At 47.8% G+C, this 12,140-nt stretch overlaps 1 protein-coding gene across 2 annotated transcripts in view; it reads left to right on the plus strand.

The window, feature by feature from the left end:
- UBQLN4 (ubiquilin 4) overlaps nt 1-12,140 on the plus strand; it is a 24,182-nt gene that overhangs the window by 9,441 nt on the left and 2,601 nt on the right. The window contains exons 6-11 of one of the 2 annotated variants that reach the window (XM_023516485.1): nt 4,986-5,102; nt 6,759-6,984; nt 8,319-8,458; nt 9,782-9,865; nt 10,008-10,123; nt 10,314-10,500. In XM_023516485.1, the coding sequence (XP_023372253.1) occupies nt 4,986-5,102; nt 6,759-6,984; nt 8,319-8,458; nt 9,782-9,865; nt 10,008-10,123; nt 10,314-10,500 (870 nt within the window). The remainder of the gene's footprint in view (nt 1-4,985; nt 5,103-6,758; nt 6,985-8,318; nt 8,459-9,781; nt 9,866-10,007; nt 10,124-10,313; nt 10,501-12,140) is intronic. The other variant, XM_003795270.3, reaches the window with a different exon arrangement.

Consider the following 12,140-nt stretch of genomic DNA (forward strand, 5'->3'; position numbering starts at 1 on the left):
AAGTTAAAGAAGTATACAAAAAGTTTTCTAAAAACAATGGGAAAGTCATCTACTCAGGAGGCTGAGGCAAGAGAATAGCTTAAGCCCAAGAGTTTGAGGTTACTGTAAGCTGTGATGTCACAGCATTCTACAGGGAGGGCGGCAAAGTGAGACTCTGTCTCAAAATAAATAAAATAAAATAAACTATGGGAAAGTAAGGTATATAAGTCACAAGAAGGTACATAAAAAGGATTCCTCAAATAACTGGGCGTTGTGGCAGGTGTCTGTAGTCCCAGCTACTCCAGAGGCTGAGGCAAGAGAATTGCCTAAGCCCAAGAGCTGGAGGTTGCTGTGAGCTGCAACACTAGGGCACTTTACCAAGGGTGACAAAGTGAGACTCTGTCTTTAAAAAAAAAAAAAAGGATCCCTCTATTTCTATCTCCCAGCCACCTCTTTTGTATCCCAGTAGTAACTAATATTGCTAGTATTTTCTCTATTTTTCTCTTTCTTTTCTTTTTTATTTTTTGAGACAAGAGTTGGTAGAATGCCGTGGTGTCACAGCTCACAACAACCTCAAACTCTTGGGCTCAAGTGATTCTATTGTCTCAGCCTCCCGAGTAGCTGGGACTACAAGCACCTTCCACAATGCACAGCTATTTTTACAGACAGGGGTCTTGCTCTGCCTCAGGCTGGTCTCAAACCTGTGAGCTCAGGCAGTCCACCAGCCTCAGCCTCCCAGAGTGCTAGGATTATAGGTGTGAGCCACCACACCCAGTTCTTTTTCTTTTCTTTTCTTTTCTTTTTTTTTTTTTTTTAAGTATTATTGATTGATCTTTTCTTTCTAGATAGAATGAACAAATTTTTGTTTGTTTGTTTTTGACACAGAGTCTCACTTTGTCACCCTCAGTAGAATGCTGTGGCATCATAGCTCACAACAACCTCAAACTCTTGGGCACAAGGGAACCTCTTGCCTTAGCCTCCTGAGTAGCTGGGGGTACAGGCCCTCATCACAACACCTGGCTATTTTTAGAGACAGGGTCTCGCTGTTGGCTCAGGCTGGTCTTAAACTCCTAAGCTCAGGTGATCCACCCACCTCAGCCTCCTGGAGTGCTAGGATAACAGGTATAAGCCACCATGCTGGCCTCTTCTTTCTTTTTGGGGGGGAGGGGGAGGGATAGATTCTCACTCTGTTGCCTGGGTAGAGTGCTATGGCATCATATCTTGGAGCAGTCTCAAACTCTGAGGCTCAAATAATCCTGTCTCAGCTTCCAGAGTAGCTGGGACTGCAAGCACCACAACACTGGGCTAGTTTTTCTATTTTTAGTAGAGACAAGTTTTGTTCTTGCTTAGGCTAGTCTGGAACTTCTCAGCTTAAACAATCCACCTAGCCTCCCAGAGTGCTAGGATTATAGGCATGAGCCAATACTCTTGCCTAAGCCTCTGGACTACAGAGGCTACTAACTGGGACTACAGATATGTGGCTGCCCCCCTCCTTTATTTTTGAGAGTCTCACTCTGTTGCACAGATTAGAATACCATGGTGTCAGTCTACCTCACAGCAGCCTCAAACTCTTGTGCTCAGTCTCCTACCTCAGCCACCGAAGTAGGACTACAGGTGCCTGCCACCATGCCTGGCTAATTTTTTTGTCTTATTTTTAGCAGAGACAGGGTCTCACACTTTTGCTCAGGCTGGTCTCAAACTCCTGAGCTCAAGTGATCCTCTTTTATTAATGATTTTGGTGTCATGTCTAAGCAATCTTTGCCTAACCCAAGGTCACAAAGTTTTGTTTTTAATTTCAGAATATAATGGGGGTATATTTTGTGTATTTTTCTAGACATACAGGAGAGGCGTACCCTTCAAGTAACCCCTCTGAAGTCCTATTTTTCCTTCTCTTTCCGGAGGTTAACTACTACCCTGAAGTTAGTGTTTATCATTCTGATTGTTTTATTTATTTATTTATTTATTTATTCATTCATTTGAGACAGGGTCTTGCTCTGTTGCCCAGGTTGGAGAATAATGGTATTGTCATAGCTCACTGAAGCCTTAAACTTCTGGGCTCAAGCAATACTCTTGCCTAAGCCTCTGGACTACCTGAAACTACAGACACATGCCACCACACCTGGCTAATTTTTTTTTTTTTTTTTGAGACAGCGTCTTACTATGGCACCTTTGGTAGAGTGCTGTGGTGTCAGAGCTCACAGCAACCTCAAATTCTTGGGCTTAAGTGATTCTCTTGCCTCCACATCCCACGTAGCTGGGACAACAGGTGCCTGCCACAACACCCGGTTATTTCTTTTTTGTTGCAGTTATCATTGCTGTTTAGCTGCCCTGGGCTGGGTTTGAACCTGCCAGCCTCAGTGTATGTGGCCAGCGCCTTACACACTGAGCTACAGGGACTGCACTTTTTTTTTTTATTTTTTGTAGAGATGGGATCTCACTGTGTTGCTCAGACTGGTCTCAAACTCCTGAGCTGAAGCAGTCTCCTGCCTCAGCCTCCCAGAGTGCTAGGATTATAGACATTAGGCACTGTGCTTAGCTGAGATTCCTCTATTACCTATGTATATAACTATAAACATCTCTAGTAATGTTTTGCATATTTTTAAACCTTACAGAAGTGATACCATGCTATTCATATCATTTTAACCTGCATCTTTTTGGACTGAGGCAGTCTACCCGCCTCAGCCTCCCAGAGTGCTGGGATTACAGCCATGAGCCACCATGCCCAGCCTTATTTAAGTATTTAATAGAAATTTTTTTTTTATCCAAATACTGTACACACCTATTTAAAAATTTTAAATATGGACTTGGTGCCTGTGGCTCAAGTGGCAAATGCGCCAGCCACATACACCTGAGCTGGCAAGTTTGAATCCAGCCTGGGCCCGCCAAACAATGATGGCTGCAACCAAAAATAGCCAGACGTTGTGGCGCGCCTGTAGTCCCAGCTACTTGGGAGGCGGAAGCAGGAGAATCACTTGAGCCCAGGAGTTGGAGGTTGCTGTGAGCTATGATGCCAGAACACTCTACCCAGGGGGACAGCTTGAGGCTCTGTCTCAAAAAAAAAATTTAAATATGGGGCAGCACCTGTGGCTCAAAGGAATAGGGTGCTGGCCCCATATACTGGAGATGGTGGGTTCAAACCTGGCCCCAGCCAAAAACTGCAAAATATATGTGTGTATATATATATTTAAATATGGGCTCGGCACCTGTAGCTCAGCAGCTAGGGCACCAGCCACATACACCAGAACTGATGGATTTGAATCCAACCCGGGCATGCCAAACAACAGTGACAACTACAACCAAAAAATAGCTGGGCATTGTGGCGGGTACCTATAGTCCTAGCTCCCTGGGAGGCTGAGACAAGAGAATCACCTAAGCCCAAGAGTTTGAGGTTGTTGTGAGCTGTGACACCATGGCACTCCACCCAGGGCGACACAGTGAGACTCTCTCAAAAAAAAAAAAAAATTTAAGTATGAGCCAGAAATAGTGTCTCATGCCTATATTCCTGTTACTTTGAGAGTCAAGATGGGAAGATCACTCTAGACCAGACTAAATAACATATTGAGACCCTGTCTCCATTGCCACAAAAAAAAAAAGTGTTTTAAAAAATTAACTAAGAGGCAGCACTTGTGGCTCAAAGGAGTAGAGCGCAGGCCCCATATACTGGAAGTGGCGGGTTCAAACCTGGCCCCAGCCAAAAACTGAAAAAAAATAAATAAATTAGCTAAGCAGGGCGGCACCTGTGGCTCAGTGAGTAGGGCACTGGCACCATATACCAAGGGTGGCAGGTTCAAACTCAGCCCCAGCCAAACTGCAACAAAAAATAGCCAGGCATTGTGGCAGGCACCTATAGTCCCAGCTACTTGGGAGGCTGAGGGAAGAGAATTGCCTAAGCCCAAGAGCTGGAGGTTGCTGTGAGCTGTGATGCCACGTCATTCTACTGAGGGTGACAAAATGAGACTCTGTCGCAAAAAAAAAAAAAAAATTAGCTAGGCATCATTGCATGCACCTGTAGTCTCAGCTACTTAGGAAGCTGAAGTGGAAGGATAGCGTTAGCCTAGGAATTGGAAACTGCAAAGAGCTATAATTGTACCACTGTATTCCAGCCTTTAATACACTGTCTCAATTAAAACAAACAAAAAAACCCAGTTGTATGAAACAAAGTACCCCAGCTAATTCTGCTGCATACACAGGTATGAGACCACTGGTTTAGCTAAAAAGAATATAGCACTCGGCATCAACAAACCTGAATTGAGATACCTGCTCTGGCATTTCCTAGTGGTGGGATTATAAGTGAACTGCTTAATCCCTCTGAGTGTTAGTGTCCCTCTTTTCAAATATGGAGGTAATGTAGCAGTTGTTCTCAATTTTTTTGGTCTCAGGACCCCTTTATACTCTTAAAGTTTAGGGAAGGTCCTAAAGAGCTTTTGTTTGTGTGCATTACAGCTATAAGTCTTCACTGTGTCTGAAATTGAAATCAGGGGGGCTGTGGCAAGAGAATCGCTGAAGACCAAGAGTTTGAGGTTGCTGTGAGCTGTGACGCCACAGCACTCTACCAATGGCAACATATTAAGACTCTGTCTCAAAAAAAAAAAAAAAAAATCCAGGCGGGCACGGTGGCTCCTGCCTATAATTCTAGCACTTGGGAGGCCGAGACAGGTGGATTGCCTGTGCTCACAAGGTCGAGACCAGCCTGAGCAAGAGCAAGACCCAGTCTCTACTAAAAATAGAAAAACTAGCCGGGAGTCATGGCAGGCACCTGTAGTCTCTGCAATGGAAGAGGTGAGGCAGGAGGATCACCTGTGCCCAAGAGTGTGAGGTTGCTGTGAGCTAGGCCGATGCCACACCACTCTACCTGTAGTCTCAAAATAAATTCAATAAAATTAATAATAAATGAAAACAAAAATCCATTACAAGTTTACATAAATAACATTCTTTTGAGAAATAACTTCATGTTCCAAAACAAAGAAAATTTAGAGGAAAATGTGGCCTTGTTTTACATTTTGCAGATCTCTTTAATATCTGGCTTACTACAAGACAGATGGCTTCTCAGATCTGCATTCAGTTCATTTCAGTGTTACATGTCATGTAGCCTTCGGGAAACTCCACTGTATCCTCATGAAATAGTAAGATAAGAGCAAATTAATGTCTTAGGATTATGAAAACAGTTTTAAACCTTGTATGGGTCATAGAACCACACTTTGAGAACTGGTGTATTAGAGGCTGTTATAAGCATTAGAATAAATGTTCAGGCACATAGTAGGTGCTCAATATTATTATTGTAGGTAGTTTAGGAAAGGAGATTTAGTCCTTAGGGCATACCAGGAAGAACAAAGCAGGGCCCAAAACTAGGTGGGGTAAAGTGCCATACAAGTCACCAGAACAGGAAATCTGACACAGAGACGAGACTGAAACCATGGTGCATGAAACCATAAGCCCCATTTCTGAAGTTACCTGGTAAGGGGCAAGGGACTCACAGGTCAGGACAGGATAGGCCTAGGTCAGCCCCAGTCCCCTGACCTACTTTGAATGAACAGGAAAAGTGACCAGATATGAAAACCTCATGATAAGGAGAAGCCAAGGCTGCTCCGTTACCTCCTACTGAGGTCAGGACCACCTGGGAACTCAGAAGAGGAAGCTGGGAGCTCTAGGGCTCTGAGGAAGTCTGAGCAAGAGAAGTGAGGTCTGGCCCTCCTTTAGCAGACTTAGGCTGGGTGGAGCTCTGACCTGGTGCTGAAGGGTCCAGAGGGAGGAGGTTCCAGTGTGCCTTTGAGCAGCATCCCATCTTATAGGGTGCAGCCCTAAGATCCTGGTCCGGCTGGAGAGAGGGAGATGGCAGGGAACTCAGTCTTGTTCAGTTAAGCAGCCATGTCAGGAGGTAGGCTGTGGGGCAGGAGGGAAGGAGACCTAGAGAGGGTGTCTCCAGCCAGAAATGTGTTCCACAGTGGTATGTCCAAATGGACAAAGAATACTCCTAGGGGACCAGAGGGAGAAAGAGGGTCTGGCCAATTAGCATTAGACCAAGGAGGCTAGCAAAAGATGCTGGGCTGGGCTGGGCTGGGCACAATGGCTCTTATCTGTAATCCTAGCACTCTGGGAGGCCAAGAGCTCACAGGTTTGAGACCAGCCTGAGCAAGAGCAAGACCCCCATCTCTAAAAATACTCAGGCGTTGTGGCTGACCCCTGCAGTCCCAGCTAGTTGGAAGGCTGAGGCAAGAGAATCTCTTGAGCCCAGGAATTTGAGGTTGCTATGAGCTATGGTGCCACGGCACTCTACCAAGGGTGACAAAGTGAGACTCTGCCTCAAAGGGAAAAAAAAGAAGATGCTGGGCTGAAGTAGACCCCCAGGCCAGAATGCCCATGCCCATCAATCCATTAGTTACTTACTGAGCACTTACTAGTGCGAGGGCTGGGTGTGCAGAGGCAAATCTGACATTGTCTCTACAGGACAAATATCTCTCTGTATAATGGGAAAGGTATGTGTGAAGTGCTATGGATCACAGAGGAAGCAGCAGTTAGAGACCAAAGATTTAGAGCTTTCAGGGGAGATGGGAAGTTTTCAAGTTATCTGAAAGGTTTGTTAGCATCAGCCAGCTCCCACCTGCTGTGTGAGGGCAGAGCTGTCCCTGGGGGGCAGAGAGCTGCACTGGGTACCTCCAAAGTCTTAGATTGCTCTCCCTTTCCTGGGGAAGGGGAGGCTATTAGGTGAGAGGAGAAAAAGGGCCTAGCCCTTGTCCCTGATTTGTTTCAGTCCTTAACCCAAAACCTTTCCCTCCTCCCAGTTTGGCAACAATCCATTCTCTTCCCTGGCCGGGAACTCCGACAGCTCGTCCTCCCAGCCTCTGCGGACTGAGAATCGAGAGCCCCTCCCTAACCCCTGGAGCCCCTCGCCCCCCACCTCCCAGGCCCCCGGGTCCGGTGGGGAGGGCAACGGAGGATCGGGGACCAGCCAGGTGCACCCGACAGTCTCGAACCCCTTTGGGATCAATGCGGCTAGCCTGGGGTCAGGTATGTCCTGGGGTGGAAGGAGCTTAGTTGGGTCACCAGGGAAGCCCCTCTGCCCCAGGACAGAATGGGGTTCATACTGCTCCAGGATATTGAAGATAGAGGTGAGACTATTGAAGCCACAGAAAGGCTGGAGTAATGGCCTAACCCTTCAGAAGGGGCTGTTTCTGGCCATGTCCTAATGTCTCTAAGAGTGACCTAAGTAATGGCTCATGAATAAACCTCTTAATCTGTCCACAACTACCTCTAGTACTGTCCAGTATAAATAGGTCAGACTGGTGGGGTGGGGCAGGGCGGAGAGGACAGGCAAGAATGAGGCTGGGGGATGCAGAAGCGCAGGTGGTGTACTGTGCAACTCTGGGGGATACCCCCTCATCTGGACTACGGCTACACACATGGCCTTGGAGATGTTTCTGTACTCTGGGGAATGTCTTGATTGGAAAAGTCCCTTCTCTTTTGTGAGCTTCAGTTTCCTTGTTTATGAAATTAGGACTAGGGTGGCACCTGTGGCTCAGTGGGTAAGGCACCAATCCCATATATCGAGGGTAGCAGATTTGAACCCGGCCCCGGCCAAACTGCAATAAAAAATAGCCAGGTGTTGTGGCAAGTGCCTGTAGTCCCAGCTACTCAAGAGGCTGAGGCGAGAGAAACCGCCTAAGCCCAGGAGTTGGAGGTTGCTGTGAACTGTGATGCCATGGCACTCTACTGAGGGCGACAAAATAAAACTCTCTCAAAAAAATATATATATATATATGTGTGTGTGTGTGTGTATATATATATACACACACACATATATATAATAAGGACTAGAATTTGATCCATGGTTTTAAAGTTGTGCTGAGTCCTTGGTGGGGGGCTGGGGGGAGTCTTCATCTCCAGGATTAGGGAGGAGCAAAGGGGAGAGGCTCCCAGGCCTCCTACACCAGCTCCAACCAGACCATTGACATACTGGTTTCTGAGGGAGATTTGGCTTGAGGAAGGGGTCTCTTCTGCTAAGTTTGAAAACCATTGATCTGAGTGATATTTAATCAATCCTTTGCAATTCAGACATAATCTGAGCATGTGGCAGGAACAGTCCAGAGGGGCATAAATCAGACCCAGTTTCTAGTTGGCTTGTCTTTAGCAGACTAGATTGGAAACGGGCCAGGCCAGAGCAGGATGAGATGACCTTGCTTAGGAAAGACTTGGACCTATGTCACAGTACTTGGGTGCCCATTGGCCATAGGCTTTCTGAGCTTGTAAACACTTGGTGTCTAAGGTAGATTAAAGTTGAGGCATCCGGTTTCCATCTGGACCCTTCTCTCCTGTTTTGTTTTGTGTTTTCCTCTTTATCCTAGGGGTGTTCAATAGCCCTGAAATGCAGGCCCTTCTGCAGCAGATCTCGGAGAATCCCCAGCTAATGCAGAACGTGATCTCGGCACCCTACATGCGCAGCATGATGCAGACACTTGCTCAGAACCCTGATTTTGCTGCTCAGGTATCAAGCTGGGATAGGGGCATGTTGTTGGGAAGAGAGTTCCATGTCTAGAAACAGTTTCTTGTGATTGTCAAACACTCTGGGTGGGACACAGTGGCTCAAGCCTGTAATCCTAGCACTCTGGGAGGCCAAGTCAGGTGAATTGCTTGAGCTCAGGAGTTCCAGACTAGCCTCAGCAAGAGTGAGACCCCTTCCATTAAAAAAAAAACAACAGCTAAGCATCATGGCAGGGCATCTGTAGTCCCAGCCACTCAGGAGGCTGAGGCAAGAGGATCCCTTGAGCCCAAGAGTTTGAGGTTGCTGTGAGCTATGACGCCATGGCTCTCTACCCAGGGGGACAAAGTGAGACTGTCTCAAAGAAAAAAGGGGGCGGCACCTATGGCTCAGTGTGTAGGGCGACGGCCCCATATACCAAGGGTGGCAGGTACAAACCTGGCCCTGGCCAAACTGCAACAACAAAAAAATAGCTGGACTTTGTGGTGGGTGCCTGTAGTTCCAGCTACTTGGGAGGCTGAGGCAAGAGAATTGCCTAAGCCCAGGATTTGGAGATTACTGTGAGCTGTGTGACGCCATGGCATTCTACCAAGGGCAACAGAGTGAAACTCTGTCTCTACAAAAAAAAAAAAAAAGGTACTCTGGAGCCATTCTGTCTGGGTTTATGCCCCAAGCTCTGCTACTTTGTGAGCATTAAATGAGTTAATAGAAATAAAATGCTTAGGCTCGGCACCTGTGGCTCAAGTGGCTAAGGCACCAGCCACATACACCTAAGGTGGCGGGTTCAAATCCAGCCCAGGTCCACCAAACAACAATGATGGCTGCACACAAAAAGTAGCTGGGTGTTATGGCAGACGCCTGTGGTCCCAGCTACTTGGGAGGCTGAGGCAGGAGACTGGCTTGAGCCCAGGAGTTGGAGGTTGCTGTGTACTGTGAGCTGTGATGCCATGGCACTCTACCCAGGGGGACAGCTTGAGGCTCTGTCTCAAAAAAAAAAAACAAATAAAATGTTTAGAACATAGCATGTCACAGACAGACCTGGAAATGTTAGCTTTTTTTTTCTTTATTTTGCAACTACAAGCATAGACCATAAGTTAGCTGTTATGCTCATCAGTAGCCCCAAGGCTGAGCAGCCTGACTCCTGATAACCTTCACTGCCCAGAGCATAGTTCTATTTCGTCTGGCTGTCCCTCTTAGGCCTTCAGGATGCTTTCAGATCTTTGGAGAAGCCAGCCAGATTCCCACAGTGGTAGGGGTGCTGAGAGCGTCCGAGGCTGTGGGGATTTTTAGGGTAGGAATGCTTAAGCCCCTTACCCCCTTCCCCTGCAGATGATGGTGAACGTGCCACTCTTCGCAGGGAACCCCCAGCTTCAGGAGCAGCTCCGCCTGCAGCTGCCGGTCTTCCTACAGCAGGTGAGTGAGGAACCTGGCAGGATGGGCCCTGGAGCCAGGTGGTGGACATTAAGGTGGGGGCGGGGCCGACTCTGGACTGCAAATTTAGGCTGCCCCTCTCTCCTGCCACTCCCATTGCCTTTTTCCTCTTATTTTCCTCCAGATGCAGAACCCAGAGTCACTGTCTGTCCTGACCAACCCCCGGGCCATGCAGGCACTGCTGCAGATCCAGCAAGGACTGCAGACTTTGCAGACCGAAGCCCCTGGGCTAGTTCCCAGGTGAGAGTGGGGACAGGTGGGCAGCAAGTTTGGGCCACTCCCCTGCAGCTCTTCTCTGCCACTCTCTGAACAGCCTTTGTGTCTCTGAGGGTATTTTCCTCTTTCCTCCAACTGCTTTTCCTTCTGGATCTCATACTGCTGTCCCTTTCTTGGGCACCATTTCCCATATCCTGGTCTCTCCTGCCTACAGCCTTGGCTCCTTTGGGATGTCCCGGGCTCCAGCACCTTCAGCAGGCAGCAATGCTGGGGCTGTTCCTGAGGCTGCCACCTCCTCGCCAGCCACACAAGCCACATCCTCCCCAGCGGGGGCTCCCAGCGCCCAGCAGCAGCTTATGCAGCAGATGATCCAGCTTCTGGCTGGAAGTGGAAACTCCCAGGTGCGTGAGCAGGGGGCCTGGTGCTGGGACCACCATGAGCGCCCTGGGCAGTGTCAAGGGTAACAAAAAAGTGGAACCAGCAGGGCAGGCTTTGAAGATAGCTCCAGTTCTGCCAGTTAGTGCCCTTGGGCAGGTTTCCAGTTCTCTGAGTTCAGTTTCTACCTATATAAAATGTAGATGAGGTCAGTGATGCACTTACCATGTGGAGGGTGCTGTTCTGAATGCTTGTCTATGAGAGCTCATGAGCTTACTTCTCACAGTAGCCTTATGAGAGGCTGTTATTATTTCTGTGTTACAGGCAGGAAAACTAAGGCCCAGACAGGGAAAGGGGCTCACTCACTTACTGTAGCCAGTGGGGAGTGGAGCTAAGATTCAAACCAGGTGTTCTGCCTCCAGAATTTATAGTTTACCCACCATGTTATACTACCTACTTAAGCCAAAGGATTCTTTTGATAATTAAAACAGCCTCTATCTCTGAGACTCTGGGGAGTAAGATTCTGGGAGATGAGGCGACTGGAGCCCTGGGCCACAGAGTCAATGCCAGAGGGTTGAGGAGGAGCAGAAAAGACCTCAGTTGAGCCTTTTAATCTTTTTGAAACCTCCATGCCTCATCTGGAAAACCCATTCAATAAAAACGTGCATGTACTCAGCTCTGTGAAAGACATATGCAGAGCTGGCCTGGTCCGTGACCACCAGCCCAGGCCCAGTCTAGCCTCAACCCTGGGGGCTGCCATGAGAAGCAAATGAGGCAGGGGGAGCCTTTGCATTGGCACATTGGGGGACTTGGTAGCTGACTTGTTCTATGACTCTACGTAAATTCTTTCTTTCTTTGGATTATACCAGTGCAAGGTGGACTGTGATGGCTGGCCTCCTTCTAGCTGAAGCTTTTGTTCATGATCTAGGCTCATATTAGATGTTTGCCAAACATACTTTGGGAAATGTTTCCAAGACATGTTTATAGGAGCATCAGAATGAAAATCCTTTTCTCTTGGCTCAGCGCTTGTAGCTCAGCAGCTAGATTACCAGCCACATACATCGGAGCTGGTGGGTTCGAATCTGCTGAACAATGACAACTACAACCAAAAAATAGCCAAGCATTGTGGCAGGTGCCTGTAGTCCCAGCTGCTTGGGAGGCTGAGGCAAGAGAATCACTTAAGCCCAAGAGTTTGAGGTTTCTGTGAGCTGCGACACGACAGCACTCTACCCAGGACAGCATAGTGAGACTCTGTCTCAAAAAAAGAAAAAGAAAATCCTTTGGGTGGTGCCTGTGGCTCAGTAAATAGGGCTCCAGCCCCGTATGCCAAGGGTGGCAGGTTCAAACCCAGCCCTGGCCAAACTGCAACAAAAAATAGCCAGGCGTTGTGGTGGATGGCTGTAATCCCAGCTACTTGGGAGGGTGAGGCAGGAGAATCGCCTAAATCCAAGAGTTGGAGGTTGCTGTGAGCTGTGACTCCATAGCACTCTACCAAGGGCAATAAAGTGAGACTCTGTCTCTAAAAACAAACAAACAAATAAAAAACCGAAAAGAAAATCCTTTTCTCTTGTTCTCGTGTTTGGTAATCAGTTAAATAAAAGTAAAGAGTTTCAGGCAGCACCTATGGCTCAGTGAGTAGGGCGCCAGCCCCATATACCAAGGGTGG

The sequence above is a fragment of the Otolemur garnettii genome, unplaced genomic scaffold (genome assembly GCF_000181295.1).
Source record: "Otolemur garnettii isolate 467f Iridium unplaced genomic scaffold, OtoGar3 scaffold00091, whole genome shotgun sequence".
Lineage (NCBI taxonomy): Eukaryota > Metazoa > Chordata > Mammalia > Primates > Galagidae > Otolemur > Otolemur garnettii.